The following is a 19,270-nucleotide window of genomic DNA, read 5'->3' as shown; positions in this document are numbered from 1 at the left end:
TAAAGTCAGGAAAATGCAGATTGAAACCATGAGCCCTCAATTTATACCCATCAGACTGCTAAATTAAAAAGCAGCAGAAAGGAGTACATCAAGGCTGTATATTGTCACCCTGCTTATTTAACTTATAGGCAGAGTACATCATGAGAAATGTGGGGCTGGAGGAAGCACAAGCTGGAATCAAGATTGCTGGGAGAAATATCAATAACCTCAGATATGCAGATGACACCACCCTTATGGCAGAAAGTGAAGAAGAACTAAAGAGCTTCTTGATGAAAGTCAAAGAGGAGAGTGAAAAAGTTGGCTTAAAGCTCAACATTCAGAAAACTAAGATCATGGCATCTGGCCCCATCACTTCTTGGCAAATAGATGGGGAAACAGTGGCTGACTTTATTTTGACTCCAAAATCACTGAAGATGGTGATTGCAGCCAAGAAATTAAAAGACACTCCTTGGAAGGAAAGTCGTGACCAACCTAGACAGCATATTCAAAAGCAGAGACATTACTTTGCCAACAAAGGTCCGAATAGTCAAGGCTATGGTTTTTCCAGTAGTCATGTATGGTTGTGAGCACTGGACTATAAAGAAAGCTGAGCGCAGAAGAATTGATGCTTTTGAACTGTGGTGTTGGAGAAGACTCTTGAAAGTCCCTTGGATTGCAAGGAGATCCAACCAGTCCATCCTAAGGAAGATCAGTCCTGGGTGTTCACTGGAAGGACTGATGTTGAAGCTGAAACTCCAATATTTCGGCCACCTGATGCAAAGAGTTGACTCATTTGAAAAGACCCTGATGTAGGGACAGATTGAAGGCCGGAGGAGAAGGGGATAATAGAGGATGAGATGGTTAGATGGCATCACCGACTCAATGGACGTCAGTCTGGGTAAACTCTGGAAGTTGGTGATGGACTGAGAGGCCTGGTGTGCTGCGGTTCATGGGGTCACAAAGAATTGCACACGACTGATCATCTTAGGCTGAACTGAACTGAACTGAAATTTGATTCTATCAGCTCAGCCTAAGATGATCAGTTGAAGGTAAACTACTACAAAAATATAGTAAGATCAATGTGTACAAATGAAACTGGCCTCAGATCCCAACCTCCGTACTTCTCTGCCTTCTGCTTTACATTTCCCTTCTCCAGCTTACCCACTTCAGTTTAGACGCTCTTCCTTCTGGAAGCCTTCCTGGCCCTGGAAATCTGAGCTAGCAGCGCCCTCCAGTGGTTCCAGCTCTAAGCGTGTAGATCTGGCTCAGGAAGGTCTCATCAGCGAATCCGCAGACCCTGGCTGAGGGCGATACTCCGTCTGTCCGGTAACTAGAACAACGGGGAGGCCTGATTCATCCAGGTTATCTCGGCAGCCTCACAGGCCTCACGTATGGCTTCTAGCCTACTTCACGTGCACAGTCCTTCCCCGCCGCCCCGCGCACTTCGCCACTGCCTTCCACTCCCCTCTCTCCCACCTCGCAAACCACATCATCTAGGCCGCAGGCCCACGAGCTCGCGGAGAGGCGGGAGCCGGCAAGAAATGCCTGCCGCCATCTTGCCCACCGGGAGTTCAGACATGGCGCTGGGGCTCCCGAGTGCAGCGCTGTTGTTTCTGGCGAGCGCTCTCATATGCTCAGAACACTACTCGCTCTTCTCTGAAAGGAGTAGGCGCGGCTCCTCGTGGGAACAGGCTGGCGGTCTGGGGTGGCCTGAGGCCGTGAGTAGGAGGCCCAGAGGGCAGAAGGCGCGCGAGGCCCGCGAACAGCAAGAGTTGGACGCAAAGGGCAGTATCTGTTCTCTTCTTTAGTCAGTCGCCCTTTCTTTCTTTTGTCCCACTTAAGTAGTATTTGAATTTGGGGCCCTCCTTTTCTGTTTTTACCAACTGCCTTTACCTAAAAATGTACAGACCCTAGCTGCTGCTGCTTCTAAGTCGCTTCAGTCATGTCCAACTCTGTGCGACTCCATAGACGGCAGCCCACCAGGCTCCCCCGTCCCTGGGATTCTCCAGGCAAGAACACTGGAGTGGGTTGCCATTTCCTCCTCCAATGCATGAAAGTGAAAAGTGAAAGTGAAGTCGCTCAGTCGTGTCGGACTTTTAGCGACCCCATGGACTGCAGCCTACCAGGCTCCTCCGTCCATGGGATTTTCCAGGCAAGAGTACTGGAGTGGGGTGCCATTGCCTTCTCCCGTACAGACCCTTGCAGTTCTATATTAATGATGACTGTAATAGTAGTACTTTTGGTAGAAATGACATACACTTGTGCGTCTGTATATGCACCTTAAAATATTCTGGGGTGTGTCATTCCCACTTTACAGATTAATAGTTCATTGAAATTCAAAGCTTAAAGGGCTGTTAGGTGACTTTTTCATGCTGTTCAGAAAAATTAACCCCACAAGTTAAACGGCAAGTATTAGAAACTATAGCTCTTGGTTCACCAGTCCCAGGAGCTCTCAGTTGCCATTTCAGATAGGGAAAAATGTGTTACCTGACCAGAGAAACTTATCTCACTATTACACTTTTCAGAAGTAAAGTTTTAAAATTCATGAATTGAGCTTATTTGATGTCTATTTGTAAGCAGTCTGACATCATGTTTGTTTTAACTCGCTAAGATTTTTTTGTCAAATATGGGCATAGCTTAGGTATCCAGCTTGCTCTATCAGTTTTTTTTAATAGGAATTTAAAGATTATATAAATGTATTACGATTAGAAACAAATACATATAATAATATGTTCAGTTCAAATAATATATCATTTTTATTTTTAGATTGTGGAATAGCACCACTTATGCATATGTTCAAGGGGTCTCGGATTGTAGGGGGCACAGAGGCTCAAACTGGCGCATGGCCATGGCTAGTTAGCCTACAGATTCATTCTGGCAGATTTGGTGCTCATGTATGTGCGGGAAGCTTAGTGAAAAATAGATGGGTCCTCACGGCTGCCCACTGCACTAAAGACGCTAGGTATGTATTCAGAACATTCCTACTTTATTATTTTAGGGGATATTTTGAAGCTCTTCTCACCTATTAAGTCCTGACATTGCACCTTTACTGGTCTGTTCCTTTGAGACGGTGGGGAGACTAACGCATTTGGAGAGGGGCAACCTGTATCCTAGTCCTCCTCTGACACTTTGTGGTGCAGTGGTTTTAAGTAAGGTTCCAGAACCTACTAGATGTACCAACTTGATCAAATAATATAGCTGTGTTATACTGTCACAGAGGGTGACTTCCCTGGTGGCTCAGACGGTAAAGCATCTGCCTACAATGCGGGAGACCCAGGTTCGATCCCTGGGTAGGGTCGTGAAGAGTCGGACACGACTGAAGGACTTCACTTTCACTTTTCACTTTCATGCATTGGAGAATCCACTCCAGTACTCTTGCCTGGAAAATCCCGTGGACGGAGGAGCCTGGTAGGCTACAGTCCATGGGGTCACAAAGAGTAGGACACGACTGAGTGACTTCACACTTCACATACTGTCACAGAATCTAAGAGTTCACAGAGGTATTTTAAGGGTTTAGTTCAATTCTCTGTCCTATATTTGAATCCTTCTTACAGTACTGAAATAAAGGGTTCTCTAGTCTGAAATAATTATTGCTTTAATGCATTGAGCCGGGCATTTTTTCATACACAATTTCCACTACTCCCCACAACCACTCTTTGCTAGAGGGAGACCCTGACTGGAAAGCAACAAAATCAGGGATCAAATCCAGGTGTGTCAGAATGAAAATCCACACACGTAACCATACCATTTGGCTTTCTACTTAAAAACTACCTTTTGTGATGATGAACCTTGGAAAGAACCTCATTTAAATTTTGTACAGCTTTAATTCTTAGAAAGCCTTTCCTTATGCTGAATAAGTGTCTTGACTTTTATTCTGCCTGTTGAAGCCATATGTATTAAATTTCATTCCTCTTCCAAGCATTTGAAGATAGTATTAATTTTCCACCTAACAGTTCTCAAACCTAAATCTTATTGATATTTTTACCTTTTTACTCAACAAAAACTTACTCAATATGTTATATACTAGGAACTGGGCAAGATGCTGAGGAAGTCAACATTACTGAAGTACAGTCTAGTTTTTAGGAGTTCCTCCTGTTTCAGAAAACTCTGCTACTTCTATTCCTGTTCCCCTTCATTTTCTAAATCTTGCACCATCAGCTGTCCCTTATTCCTCCTTAAAACAACTATTTATCAAAGACCTGCTCTGAGATTAGGTACTGTTTAAGGATGTTACATATAATTCTGTATTTAAATAGAATACCCTCTCAGTAGCCCTCTGGGAGAAGGCAATGGCAACCCACTCCAGTACTCTTGCCTGGCAAATCCCATGGATGGAGGAGCCTGGTAGGCTGCAGTCCATGGGGTCGCTAAGAGTCAGACACGACTGAGTGACCACTTTCACTTTCCCCTTTCATGCATTGGAGAAGGAAATGGCAACCCACTCCAGTGTTCTTGCCTGGAGAATCCCATGGACGGAGAAGCCTGGTAAGCTGCAGTCCATGGGGTCGCACAGAGTCGGACACGACTGAAGCGACTTGGCAGCAGCAGCAGCAGCCCTCTGAAATTGCTGTTAGCTCCATTTCACACTTGAGGAATCCAGAGATCAGAGAGATTTGGTAACTTGCCCAAGATCACACTGCTGTAAAGTGGCAATCTATTGATTTAAACCTATTCTCAAATCTATGCTGTTTCATTATATCTCACTGTCTCTTTAGTATTTTTCAATATTTTCCTCGTTTCTTCCCTACAGCTTTCAAACATGTGTAGCTCAACTCATCATTATTTAACAAACAAACGAACCCTACCTGTTTCTGTTCTTCCTTTCTGTTCGGGTTTTTTTCTCCAGGACTTGGAAATGACGAACCTGAAAGAATGACATTTGGACAGTCTCTTGTAAGGACTGACAAGTTTATTTTTGTAGTCAAGTTTTTTTATAGAAGCAGGAACAAAGAGCTTAAAGTATGCGGCCGGCAGAGCGCATATGGAGTTAACACATAATCAGTAAAGACATTTTAAGGACAGCGCGCTCTAAATGACTCATGGGCTTATCTCACAACCCGCTCTCACAAGTAACATCCCTACTTATTATTAACTCTTGGTGCTGAGCATAACCAAAGGCAGGAGATGTTTTATTGTCTGCAGTGTAAAGCTGAGTATTTTTGGCCCTTTGTCATTTTTTCAAGGACTTTCTCCTTTTACGGCTATTTTGCACTATGCTTCTCAACACTTTCACTACTAGATTCCTTGAAAAAAAAAGGCTCCTTTTGTTCCACCTGCATTGACTCATAAAATCCCAGTTGCAATCTGATTTCCCAGCGTGCAATAGAACACACTATTAAAGACCCACCTCCATGCCAAATCCAATGAGCTCCACTCAATCCTTATCCTATTTTATCTCTATAACATTTGGCAAAGTTGATTACTGTTCTCTTCTTTCTTACTGGCTGCGCCATGTGGCTTGTAGGATCTTAATTCCCTGACCAGGGATCCAGCTCACACCCTCTGCATTGGAAGTGTGGGGTTTAACCACTGGACCACCAGGGAAGCCTTGTCATCTTTTAAATGACAGTATTTTCAAGAGTTCCACCTTCTATCCTCTTTCCTTATCATCTGAACTCTTTCTGAGAGATGTCTCATCTCGGAAATGAGATGAGACTCCTGTTTTAGGAGTCATCATGTGCTAGTAACTCCCAAGTCTCTCCAGCTGAGTCATATTTCCAGCTCCCTCCTATACATATATATTGGAGTCACATTCTCAAGAAGTCTAAACATGAAATTTTAAAATCTTTCTTCTAATTCTTTCCCTTCTCTATTTTCTTAGATAATAGCTTCACCAACAGTTCCATTACCCAGAGAGTTAGTTGACTCTCTGCAGTATCTCTTAAATTTGTTTCTTTTTGTCTCCCAATACTACTCTCCATTGATTAGAAGTAGATTCAGAATATCAGTCTCCATATCCTTAGTTCCTTACTCCTTACACTGTTACTGTGGTAAATATCTGAATGAATGTGAAGTGGTATCTCATTGTGGTTTTCATTCACATTTCCCTAATGATTAGTGACGGTGAGCACATTTCCATGTGCTTTCTGGCCATCGTATTTCTTCTTCCTTTTTTTAAAGTTTGATTTACTTTAGCTTTGGCTGCACCATGCAGCATGTTCTGTATGCAGGTCAGGAAGCAACAGTTAGAACTGGACATGGAACAACAGACTGGTTCCAAATAGGAAAAGGAGTACGTCAAGGCTGGATATTGTCAACCTGCTTATTTAACTTATATGCAGAGTACATCATGAGAAATGCTGGGCTGGAGGAAGCACAAGCTGGAATCAAGACTGCCGGGAAAAATATCAATAACCTCAGATGTGCAGATGACACCACCCTTATGGCAGAAAGTGAAGAACTAAAGAGCCTCTTGATGAAAGTGAAAGAGGAGAATGAAAAAGTTGGCTTAAAGCTTAACATTCAGGAAACAAAGATCATGGCATCCAGTCCCATCACTTCATGGCAAAGAGATGCAGAAACAGTGGAAACAGTGACATTTTATTTTTGGGGGGTCCAAAATCAGTGCAGATGGTGACTGCAGCCATGAAATTTAAAGATGCTTACTCCTTGTAAGGAAAGTTATGACCAACCTAGAGAGCACATTAAAAAGCAGAGACATTACTTTGCCAACAAAGGTCTGTCTAGTCAAGGCTATGGTTTTTCCAATGGTCATGTATCAATGTGAGAGTTGGACTATAAAGAAAGCTGAGTGCCGAAGAATTGATGCTTTTGAACTGTGGTGTTGGAGAAGACTTGAGAGTCCTTTGGACTGCAAGGAGATCCAACTAGTCCATGCTAAAGGAAATAAGCCCTGAATATTCATTGGAAGGACTGATGTTGAAGCTGAAACTTCAATACTTTGGCCACCTGATTCGAAGAGCTGACTCACTGGAAAAGACCTTGATGCTGGGAAAGATTGAGGGCAGGAGAAGGGGAGGACAGAGGATGAGATGGTTGGATGGCATCACCAATTCAATGGACGTGAGTGTGAGTAAACTCCGGGAGTTGGTGATGGACAGGGAGGCCTGGTGTGCTGCAGTCCATGGGGTTGCAAAGAGTCGGACATGACTGAGTGACTGAACTGAACTGAACTGAACTGATGCAGCATGTGGGATCTTAGTTCTTGGACTAGCAATCAAACCTGGAAGCATGAACCACCAAAAAAGTTCTGTATTCTTCTTTGAAGAACCATTTATTCAAGTCCTTTCCCCATTTTTGAACTGGGCTGTTTGGATTTTTGTGGATATTGAGCTGTAGGAATGCTTTATTTATTTTCAATATTAATCCCTTACTAGTCAAGGCTATGGTTTTTCCAGTGGTCATGTATGGATGTGAGAGTTAGACTATGAAGAAAGCTGAACGCTGAAGAATTGATGCTTTTGAACTGTGGTGTTGGAGAAGACTCTTGAGAGTCCCTTGGACTGCAAGGAGATCCAACCAGTCCATCTTAAAGGAGATCAGTCCTGGGTGTTCTTTGGAAGGACTGATGCTGAAGCTGAAACTCCAATACTTTGGCCACCTCATGCGAAGAGTTGACTCATTGGAAAAGACTCTGATGCTGGGAGGGATTGGGGGCAGGAGGAGAAGGGGACGACAGAGGATGAGATGGCTGGATGGCATCACTGACTCGATGGACATGAGTTTGAGTGAACTCCGGGAGTTGGTGTTGGACTGGGAGGCCTGGCGTGCTGAGATTCCCGGGGTTGCAAAGAGTCAGACACGACTGAGTGACTGAACTGACTGACGGAAATATATATGATTTGCAAACATTTTCTCAAATTCTGTGACTTGTCTTTTCACTCTCTTAATAGTGTACTTTTATGCAAAAGTTTTAACTTTGACCAACTCCAATTTATTTTTTTCTTTTGTTATTTATATGTTTGATGTCACATCTGAGAATCATTGCCAAATCCAATATCATGAAGCTTTTCTTCTGTGTTTTCTTCTAAGAGTTATATAGCTTTATTCTTACACTTAGGTCTTTGATCTGTGTTGACTTAACTTTTGCATATGTTATAAAGTAGGATCCAATTTCATTCTTTTGTATGTAGATATCCAATTTTCCCAGCACCATTGCTGAAAAGTCTTTCCTTTCTCTATTGAATAGTCTTGGTACTCTTGTTGAAAATCAACTGACCACATATGCAAGAGTGTATTTCTGGGCTCTCTAGTCTTTTCATTGCCATATATGTCTGCCCTTATGCTAGTACCACACTGTTTTGATTACTGTAGCTTTTCATTAAGTTTTGAAAACTAGAGGTATGATCCTCCAACTTCATTCTTCTTTTTCAGATTTATTTTGGCTACTTGGGGTCTTTTGATATTCCCTATGAATTTTAGGATTTTTTTTTTTAATTTCTGCAAAAACATTGGTATTGGTATAGGTGCTGCATTGACTCTATGGAGCATTCTGTGTAGTACTGTCATTTTTAACAGTATTAAGTCTTCCAATACATGAACAAGGGATGTCTTTCCATTTATTTACATCATCTTTAATTTCTTTTAGCAAAGTTTTGTAGTTTTCAGTGTATATAACTTGCTTTCTTAATCTTATGGTCTGAATATAAATTGAAGTCAGTTCAGTTCAGTTGCTCAGTCATGTCCAACTCTTTGTGACCCCAATGGACTGCAGCACTCCAGGCTTCCCTGTCCAGCACCAACTCCTGGAGCTTGCTTAAACTCATGTTCATTGAGTTGGTAATGCCATCCAACCATCTCATCCTGTCATCCCCTTCTCCTTCTGCCTTCAATCTTTTCCAGCATCAGGGTCTTTTCCAAGGAGTCAGTTCTTAGCATCAGGTAGCCAAAGTATTGGAGCTTCAGCTTCAGCATCAGTCCTTCCATGAATATTCAGGACTGATTTCCTTTAGGTTGACTGGTTGGATCTCCTTGCAGTCCAAGGGACTCTCAAGAGTCTTCTCCAACACCACAGTTCAAAAGCATCAATTCTTCGGTGCTCAGCTTTCTTTATAGTCCAACTCTCACATCCATACCTGACTCCTGGAAAAACCATAGCCTTGACTAGATGGACCTTTGTTGGCAAAGTAATGTCTCTGCTTTTTAATATGCTGGTTGGTCTATGTTGGTCATAGCTTTTCTTCCAAGGAGCAAGCATCTTTTAATTTCATGGTTGCAGTCACCATCAGCAATGATTTTGGAGCCCAAGAATATAAAGTCTGTCACTGTTTCCATTGTTTCCCCATCTATTTGCCATGAAGTAATGGAATCAGATGCCATGATCTTAGTTTTCTGAATGTTGAGTTTTAAGCCAGCTTTTTCACTCTTCTCTTTCACCTCATCAAGAGGCTCTTTAGTTGTTCTTCACTTTCTGCCATAAGGATAGTGTCGTCTGCATATCTGAGGTTACTGATATTTCTCCCGGCAATCTTGATTCTAGCTTGTGCTTCATCCAGCCCAGCATTTTGCATGATATACTCTGCGTGTAAGTTAAGTAAGCAGGGTGACAATATACATCCTTGACGTACTTCTTTCCCAGTTTTGAACCAGTCAGGTTCCATGTCTGGTTCTAACTGTTGCTTCTTGACCTACATACTGGTTTCTCAGAAGGCAGGTAAGGTGGTCTGGTATTCCTGTCTCTTTAAGAATTTTCCAGTTTGTGGTGATCCACACTGTAAGTAATACAAACTGATTTAGCTATTCTTTGTCATTTGATGGAGGATTTAATCTGTTTACATTTAAACTAATTATTGATAGGTAAGGACTTACTATTGCCATCTTAATTGTTTTCTGGTTTTTTTTATAGATCCATTATTCCTTGTTTATTAGCCTGCTGTTTTGTGTGTGCGTGTGCTTTGATGTCTTTTGGTATGAGTAAGCCTTGACTTCTTTTTTTAAATTTATTTTTAATTGGAGAATAATTGTTTTACAAAGTTGTGTTGGTTTCTGCCATACAACAATGTGAATCAGCCATAAGTATACATATGTCCCTGCCCTCTTGTCACAGAGCACAAGGTTGGGGTCCCTGTGTTATACACCAACTTCCCACTATCTGTTTTACACATGCTAATGTTGCTTTGACTTCTTTATTGTGTCCTTTTGTGTAATTGCTACAGGTTTTTCCCTTGAGATTATCAAGAAGTTTACACAAACTACCTTAAAATTATAACATCATATTTTAAGCTGTTACAACTTCAATAGAATTCCTAAACTTTACACTTTAGCTTTTCCTCCACCTCACATTTTAGGATACTGTTGTAATGATTTATGTATTTTTATGTAACTAATGGATGATTATAGTTATGATTATTTTTACTACATTAATTTAACTTTTAAACTAAAATTGTAAGTAAATTATATGCCACTATTACCAAATTACCGAATGTAAGTTTGACTGTATGTTTACCATTACCAATGAGTTTTGCACTACCTTTTAATGTCTTTATGATGTTAATTAGTGTCCTTTTACTTTCACTCAAAGAACCTCCTTTAGCACTTCTTGTAAGGTTGTTGTTCAGTCGATCAATTGTGTCTGACCCTGTGACCCAATGGACTGTAGCACGCCAGTCTTCCAAGTCCTTCACCATCTTTCAGAGTTTGCTCAAATTCATGTCCATTGAGTCAGTGATGGCATCCAACCATTTTGTCCTCTGTTACCTCCTTCTCCTCCTGCCTTCAATCTTTCCTAGTATCAGTAAGTGTGTTAGTCACTCAGTCATGCCTGACTCTTCGCGATCCCATGGACTGTAGCCTGCCAGGCTCCTCTTTCCATGAAATTCTCCAGGCAAGAATACTGGAGTGGGTTTCCATTTCTTTCCCAGCAGAGGGTCTCTTCCAGTAAGTCAGCTGTTCACATCGGGTGGCCAAAGGATTGGCACTTTAGCTTCAGCATCAGTCCTTCCAATGAATATTCAGGGTTGATTTCATTTAGGATTGACTAACTTGATCTCCTTGCAGTCCAAGGGACTCAAGAGTCTTCTCCAACACCATATTTCAAAAGCATCAGTTCTTTGGCACTCAGTCTTCTTTATGGCCCAGCTCTCACATCCATACATGATACTGGAAAAACCACAGCTTTGACTACATAGACCTTTGTCAGAAAAGTAATGTCTCTGCTTTTTAATACACTGTCTAGGTTTGTCATAGCTTTTCTTCCATGGAGCAAATGTCTTTTAATTTCATGGCTGCAGTCACCATCCACAGTGATTCTGGAGCCCAGGAAAATAAAGTCTGTCACTGTTTCCATTGTTTCCCCATCTATTTGCCATGAAGTGATGGAACCAGATGCCATGATCTTAGTTTTCTGAATGTTGAGTTTTAAGCCAGCTTTTTCACTCTCCTCTTTCACCCTCATCAAGAGGCTCTTTAGTTTCTCTTCACTTTCTGCCATTAGGGTGGTTATCATCTACATATCTGAGGTTATTGATATTTCCCCCAGAAATCTTGATTCCAGCTTGTGAATCATCCAGCCCAGCATTTCACATGATGTACTCTGCATATATGTTAAATAAGCAGAGTGACAATATACAGCCTTGACGTACTCTTTTCCCAACTTTGAACCAGTCCATTGTTCCATGTCCAGTTCTAACTGTTGCTTCTGGACCTGCATACAGGTTTCTCAGGAGGCAGGTAAGGTGGTCTGGTATTCCCATCCCTTTAAGAATTTTCCACAGTTTGTTGTGATCCACACAAAGGCTTTAACATAGTCAATGAAGCAAAAGATGTTTTTCTAGAATTCTTTTGTAAGGTTAATGTAGTAGTAATGAACTCCTTCAGCTTTTGTTTGTTCAGGAAGTCTTTATCCAACAATTTTCTGTCTACAAGGGACTCACTTTAGTTTTAAAGGCACACATAGGGGACTTCCCCGGTGGTTCAGCAGTTACAAGTTTGTCTTGCAATGCAGGGGGTGCAGTTCAGTTCCAGGGAACTAAGATCTCATATGCCATGGAGCAACTGAGCCTGCATGCCACAACCAGACAGCACACACATCACAGTGAAAGTTCCCACATGAGACTATGAAGGTCCCATGTGCAGCAACGAAGATTCCATGTGCAGCAATCTTCATTGCTGCACCAGACCACCTTACCTGCCTCCTGAGAAACCTGTATGCAGGTCCAGAAGCAACAGTTAGAAGCAGCCAAATAGATAAATTAAAAAAAAAAATTTTTAAGGCACATATAGACTGAGAGAGAAGGGATGGAAAAAGATATTTCAAGAAATTGGTAACCTCCTAAAAAAGCAAGGGTATTTATATTAGACAAAATAGACTTTAAGCATAACATGGTAAAAGAGACAAGAAAAGATCAGCATACAATGGAAAAGACCCTGATGCTGGGAAAGATTGAAGGGAAAAGGAGAAGAGGGTAGGAGAAGATGAGATGGTTAGATAGCATCACCCACTCAATGCACATGAATCTGCAAACTCCAGAAGATGATGAAGGACAGGGAAGCCTGTTGTGCTGTAGGCCATCAAAGAGTCAGACACAACTTAGTGACTGAACAACAATAATAAAGGGGTCAAGCCATCAAGAAGATATAATAACAGTAAGTATTTATGCATCCAACACTGGAGCGTCTAAATATATAAAGCAAGAACTAACAGAGTTAAAAGGAGAAATAAATAGCAATTCAGTAATAGTTGGGGACTTTAGTTGGGGATCTTAACAATTGACAGATCATCTAGAGAGAGAATCAATAAGGCAACAGCAGATTTAAACAATGCTATAGATCAAGAAGGACTTAACAGACATAGACAACCTTCTAGCCAACAGCAGCAGACTATACATTCTTCTCAAGTACACATGGAACATTTTCTATGACAGACCATATGTTAGGCCACAAAACAAGTCAGCAAATTCAAGGAGACCGAAATCATACCAAGGATCTTCTCTGAACACAATAGCATGAAAGTAGAAATCAATAAAAAGAGGAAAATTGGAAAATGCATGAATACATGGAAATTAAACAATACTCTCCTAGGAAACCAATGGATCAAAGAAGAAACTAAAAGAGAAATTTAAAAAGGATTTTGAGACAAAAATGGAAACACAACTTAAGCAGCAAAAGCAGTTCTAAGAGAGAAGTTCATGGCAATAAATGTATATATTAAGAAGCAAGATAATACCAAATAAAGAACCCACCTCTGTACCTGAAGGAACTAGAAAAAGAAGAAACTGAACCTAAAATTAGAAGGAAGGAAATAATAAAGATTAGCACAGTGTTAAATAGATACCAAAAATATATAAAACATTAACCAAACTAAGAGTTGGTTCTTTGAAAAGATAAACAAAATGGATAAACACTTATTTACCAAGGAAAAAAGAGGGAGGACCCAAATCAACAAACTTATAAATGCAAAAGGACATAGTATAACTTATACCACAGAAATACAAAGGATCATAAGATTTTTTAAATGGGTATAGAATCTGAGTAGATATTTTTCCAGAGAAGATAAATGGTCAACAGGTACCCAGAAAGATGCTCAACTCACTAGTCATTAGGGAAATGTAAATTAAAACCACAATGAAATATTACCTTACAATGACCATCATCAAAAAAGACAGCTAACAAATGCTGGTGTGGATATGGAGGAAAAGGAACACTTGTGAACTGCTTATAGGAGTATATAAATTGGTATATCTACTATGGAAAAACAGTATGGAGGGTTCTCAAAAAATTAAAAATAGTACTATAACATGATCCAGCAATTCTATCTCTGGGACTATATCCAAAAGGGATGAAACATTAACTCGAAAAGATACCTGCACCCCATGTTCATAGCAGAATTATTTATAACAGCTTCTAAGTGACAAGTAATGGATGAATGGATAAAAAAGTAAAGAAATGTGATGTGTGTGTGTGTGTGTATAATTTAGCCATAAATAATGAGGAAATCCTATCATTTGTGACACTGTGGACGGATCTTGAAGGCATCATGCTAAGTCAAATAAGTCTGACAGACAAATTCATACTGCATGTTCTCTGTTATAAGTAGAATCCAAAAAAATAAAAAATCCCCACCAAATTCAGAGAAAAAGAGATGAGATTTGTGGCTTGTTTCCAGAGGCAGGCTGTGGGGAGAAGGGATATTGGAGGAGAAGTAGTCAAAGGTACAAACTTCCATCATTAGATAAATAAGAACTAGGAATATAACGTACAACATGATGAGTATAGTTAAGACTGCTGTATGATATACAGGAAAATTGTTAAGAGAGTATGTCCTAAGAGTTTTCATCACAAGGAGAATTTTTTTTTTTCCTTTTTATTGCATATAAATGAGATAATGGATGTTACTTAAACCTTTTGTGGTAATCAGTTTACAATATATGTAGATCAATGTGCAGTACACCTTAATCTTATACAATGATGTATGTCAATTATTTCTCAATAAAACTGAAAAAATTTTAATTCAAGAAAGATAAATTAATTTTATCTTTATCTTTAAAGATAATTTAATTCAAGAAAGAAAAGAAACATTATTTAAAAGTTCAGTTCAGTCGCTCAGTCGTGTCCGACTTTGCAACCCCATGAACCGCAGCACGCCAGGCCTCCCTGTCCATCACCAACTCCCAGAGTCCACCCAAACCCATGTCCATTGTGTCGGTGATGCCATCCAACCATCTCATCCTCTGTTGTCCCCTTCTCCTCCAGCCCTCACTGTTTCCCAGCAACAGGGTCTTTTCAAATGAGTCAGCTCTCCACATCAGGTGGCCAAAGTATTGGAGTTTCAGCTTTAGCGTCAGTCCTTCCAATGAACACCCAGGACTAATCTCCTTTAGGATGCACTGGTTGGATCTCCTTGCAGTCCAAGGGACTCTCAAGAGTCTTCTCCAACACCATAGTTCAAAAGCATCAATTCTTTGACATTCAGCTTTCTTTATAGTCCAACTCTCACGTCCATGCATGACTACTGGAAAAACCATAGCCTTCACTAGATGGACCTTTGTTGGCAAAGTAATGTCTTTGCTTTTTAATATGCTGTCTAGGTTAGTCATAACTTTCCTTCCAAGGAGCAAGCGTCTTTTAATTTCATGGCTGCAATCACCATCTGTAGTGATTTTGGAGTCCAGAAAAATAAAGTCAGCCACTGTTTCCACTGTTTACCCATCTATTTCCTATGAAGTGATGGGGCCAGATGCCATGATCTTCGTTTTCTGAATGTTGAGCTTTAAGCCAACATTTTCACTCTCCTCTTTCACTTTCATCAAGAGGCTCTTTAGTTCTTCTTCACTTTCTGCCATAAGGGTAGTGTCATCTGCATATCTGAGGTTATTGATTTTTCTCCCAGCAATCTTGATTCCAGCTGGTGCTTCCTCCAGCCCAGCGTTTTTCATGATGTACTCTGCATATAAGTCAAATAAGCAGGATGACAATATACAGCCTTGACGTACTCCTTTTCCTATTTGGAACCAGTCTGTTGTTCTATGTCCAGTTCTAACTGTTGCTTCCTAACATGTATACAGGTATTTAAAAGTAGCTTAAAGCATTTAAGCTATAATTTCCTTTTAAACACAATAGAACTAGGACTTTAAAATATTTTTACAAAGTTTTTAGAGGTTACCTAGTCCACTTTTAAGATAGCTAAATATCTTCTACTTCCTTGGAATAAATTCTAGAAAGCTGAATTGCAGTGTCAAATACAACATAGTTTTTATAGGTTACTGGTACATGCTGCCAAAGTACCCATCTATTTGTATTTTCCCCAATGAATGAGAGTAACTTTGTTCCTCTGACTCTTGTCTGTACTGAGCATAATCATCAAATATGCATACACACAGTTTGCCAATTTGAAGGATGAGAAGAGCTTTAGCATTTGTAAACAACAGGGTATAAAGTAAATAGTTCCTCCAAACCAAATTCAAATGCAGTAACTATTAACCACTTGGGGCTTTAATTGTTAATTTTTGACCTATAAAAGATTTTTTGGTTTAGTTTGATTTCTGCTTGCTTTTTTTTAAAAGACTGTCAAGATCCATTCAGTTCAGTTGCTCAGCCATGTCCAACTCTTTGTGACCCCATGAATCGCAGAACGCCAGGCCTCCCAGTCCAACACCAACTCCCGGAGTTCACTCAAACTCATGTCCATCAAGTCGGTGATGCCATCCAGCCATCTCATCCTCTGTTGTCCCCTTCTCCTCCTGCCCCAAATCCCTCCCAGCATCAGAGTCATTTCCAATGAGTCAACTCTTTACATGAGGTGGCCAAAGTATTGGAATTTCAGCTTTAGTATCATTCCTTCCAAAGAACACTCAGGGCTGATCTCCTTTAGAATGGACTGGTTGGATCTCCTTGCAGTCCAAGGGACTCTCTAGAGTCTTCTCCAACACCACAGTTCAAAAGCATCAATTCTTCAGCACTTAGCTTTCTTCACAGTCCAACTTTTACATCCATACATGACCATTGGAAAAACCATAGCCTTGACTAGATGGACCTTTGTTGGCAAAGGAATGTCTCTGCTTTTGAATATGCTATCTAGGTTGGTCATAACTTTCCTTCCAAGGAGTAAGTGTCTTTTAATTTCATGGCTGCAGTCACCATCTGCAATGATTTTGGAGCCCAAAGAAATAAAGTCTGACACTATTTCTACTGTTTCCCAAGAAGTGATGGGACCAGATGCCATGATCTTCGTTTTCTGAATGTTGAGCTTTAAGCCAACTTTTTCACTCTCCTCTTTCACTTTCACCAAGAGGCTTTTTAGTTCTCTTCACTTTCTGCCATAAGGGTGGTGTATATGCATATTTGAGGTTACTGATATTTCTCCTGGCAATCTTGATTCCAGCTTGTGCTTCTTCCAGCCCAGCGTTTCTCATGATGCACTCTGCATATAAGTTAAATAACCAGAGTGACAGTATACAGCCTTGACGTACTCCTTTTCCTATTTGGAACCAGTCTGTTGTTCCATGTCCAGTTCTAACTGTTGCTTTCTGACTTGCATATGGATTTCTCAAGAGGCAGGTCAGGTGGTCTGGTATTCTCATCTCTTTCAGAATTTTCCACAGTTTATTGTGATCCACACAGTCAAAGGCTTTGGCATAGTCAATAAAGCAGAAATAGATATTTTTCTGGAACTCTCTTGCTTTTTTGATGATCCAGCAGATGTTGGCAATTTGATCTCTGGTTCCTCTGCCTTTTCTAAAACCAGCTTGAACATCAGAAGTTCACGGTTCACGTATTGCTGAAGCCTGGCTTGGAGAATTTTGTGCATTAGTTTACTAGCATGTGAGATGAGTGCAATTGTGCGGTATTTGAGATCCATTAGTTGCTTCTTTTACATTTAGTGTCTTGCTTTATAAAGTCCTTTCTCACAAAGATACAGTCCAGAGGAATATATAAGTCATTCCCAACATCAAAGTTATATATTCATCTATATTTTCTTTCCAGTTTAAGTTTTAAACCTCTCATCCTAATTTAATATCCAAATATTTTATTCAAGGATTTCAAAAATGTTAAAAAGTAAACAGTTTAGTGAATTCCCAATACATATTACGAAGCTTCGGTTCATCAGCTCATGCCTGATCTTATTTCATCTTTATTCTTGCCAACTCCCCCTCCAATTATTTTGAAAGTAATCTCAGACATACCACTTTATGTGTCTCTGAAAGATAAGTCTTTATTTAAAAGATCTGTGTATTTAAATATTTAATCCATTTGGAGTTTATTTTACTGTTTAATATTTTTCAGAGATTTAATTTATTTCACTTTTCAAACTTGTTAGTTCCAATACCATTTATTGAATAATTCATCCATTTGTCCATTGATAAGAACTGCTCAGATCAGATCAGTAGCTCAGTCGTGTCCGACTCTTTGCGACCCCATGAATCGCACGCAGCACGCCAGGCCTCCCTGTCCATCACCAACTCCCGGAGTTCACCCAGACTCACGTCCATCGACTCAGTGATGCCATCCAGCCATCTCATCCTCTGTCATCCCCTTCTCCTCCTGCCCCAAATCCCTCCCAGCATCAGGGTCTTTTCCAATGAATCAACTCTTAGCATGAGGTGGCCAAAGTACTGGAGTTTCAGCTTCAGCATCATTCCTTCCAAAGAAATCCCAGGGCTGATCTCCTTTAGAATGGACTGGTTGGATCTCCTTGCAGTCCAAGGGACTCTCAAGAGTCTTCTCCAACACCACAGTTCAAAGCATCAATTCTTCGGCGCTCAGCCTTCTTCACAGTCCAACTCTCACATCCATACATGACCACAGGAAAAACCATAGCCTTGACTAGATGAACCTTTGTTGGCAAAGTAATGTCTCTGCTTTTGAATATGCTATCTAGGTTGGTCATAACTTTCTTTCCAAGGAGTAAGTGTCTTTTAATTTCATGGCTGCAGTCACCATCTGTAGTGATTTTGGAGCCCCCAAAAATAAAGTCTGACACTGTTACCACTGTTTCCCCATCTAATTCCCATGAAATGGTGGGACTGGATACCATGATCATCGTTTTCTGAATGTTGAACTTTAAGCCAACTTTTCCACTCTCCTCTTTCACCTTCATCAAGAGGATTTTTAGTTCCTCTTCACTTTCTGCCATAAGGGTGGTGTCATCTGCATATCTGAGGTTATTGATATTTCTCCCAGCAATATTGATTCCAGCTTGTGCTTCTTCCAGCCCAGCATTTCTCATGATGTACTCTGCATATAAGTTAAATAAACAGGGTGACAATATACAGCCTTGATGTACTCCTTTTCCTATTTGGAACCAGTCTGTTGTTCCATGTCCAGTTCTAACTGTTGCTTCCTGACCTGCATACAAATTTCTCAAGAGGCAGATCAGGTGGTCTGGTATTCCCATCTCGAAGAATTTTCCACAGTTTATTGTGATCCACACAGTCAAAGGCTTTGGCATAGTCAATAAAGCAGAAATAGATGTTTTTCTGGAACTCTCTTGCTTTTTCTATGATCCAGAGAATGTTGGCAATTTGATCTCTGGTTCCTCTGCCTTTTCTAAAACCAGCTTGAACATCAGAAGTTCACGGTTCACGTATTGCTGAAGCCTGGCTTGGAGAATTTTGAGCATTACTTTACTAGTGTGTGAGATGAGTGCAATTGTGCGGTAGTTTGAGCATTCTTTGGCATTGCCTTTCTTTGGGATTGGAATGAAAACTGACCTTTTCCAGTCCTGTGGCCACTGCTGAGTTTTCCAAATTTGCTGGCATATTGAGTGCAGCACTTTCACAGCATCATCTTTCAGGATTTGAAATAGCTCAACTGGAATTCCATCACCTCCACTAGCTTTGTTCATAGTGATGCTTTCTTCTTCTTTTTTTTTAATTTTATTTTATTTTTAAACTTT

General features: G+C 40.5%; 1 protein-coding gene across 1 annotated transcript in view; it reads left to right on the top strand.

Moving 5' to 3' along the window:
• Positions 1 to 1,191: 1,191 nt before the first annotated feature.
• TMPRSS12 (transmembrane serine protease 12) overlaps positions 1,192 to 19,270 on the top strand; it is a 36,325-nt gene continuing 18,246 nt past the window's right edge. The window contains exons 1-3 of the mRNA XM_059887246.1: positions 1,192 to 1,773; positions 1,825 to 1,880; positions 2,661 to 2,941. Coding sequence (XP_059743229.1) covers positions 1,371 to 1,773; positions 1,825 to 1,880; positions 2,661 to 2,941 — 740 coding nt within the window. The 5' untranslated portion in view covers positions 1,192 to 1,370. The remainder of the gene's footprint in view (positions 1,774 to 1,824; positions 1,881 to 2,660; positions 2,942 to 19,270) is intronic.

The sequence above is a fragment of the Bos taurus genome, chromosome 5 (assembly GCF_002263795.3).
Source record: "Bos taurus isolate L1 Dominette 01449 registration number 42190680 breed Hereford chromosome 5, ARS-UCD2.0, whole genome shotgun sequence".
Classification (NCBI taxonomy): Eukaryota; Metazoa; Chordata; class Mammalia; order Artiodactyla; family Bovidae; genus Bos; species Bos taurus.
The sequence above is the reverse complement of the archived record's forward strand: the minus strand, read 5'-3'. Positions and strand labels throughout refer to the sequence as shown.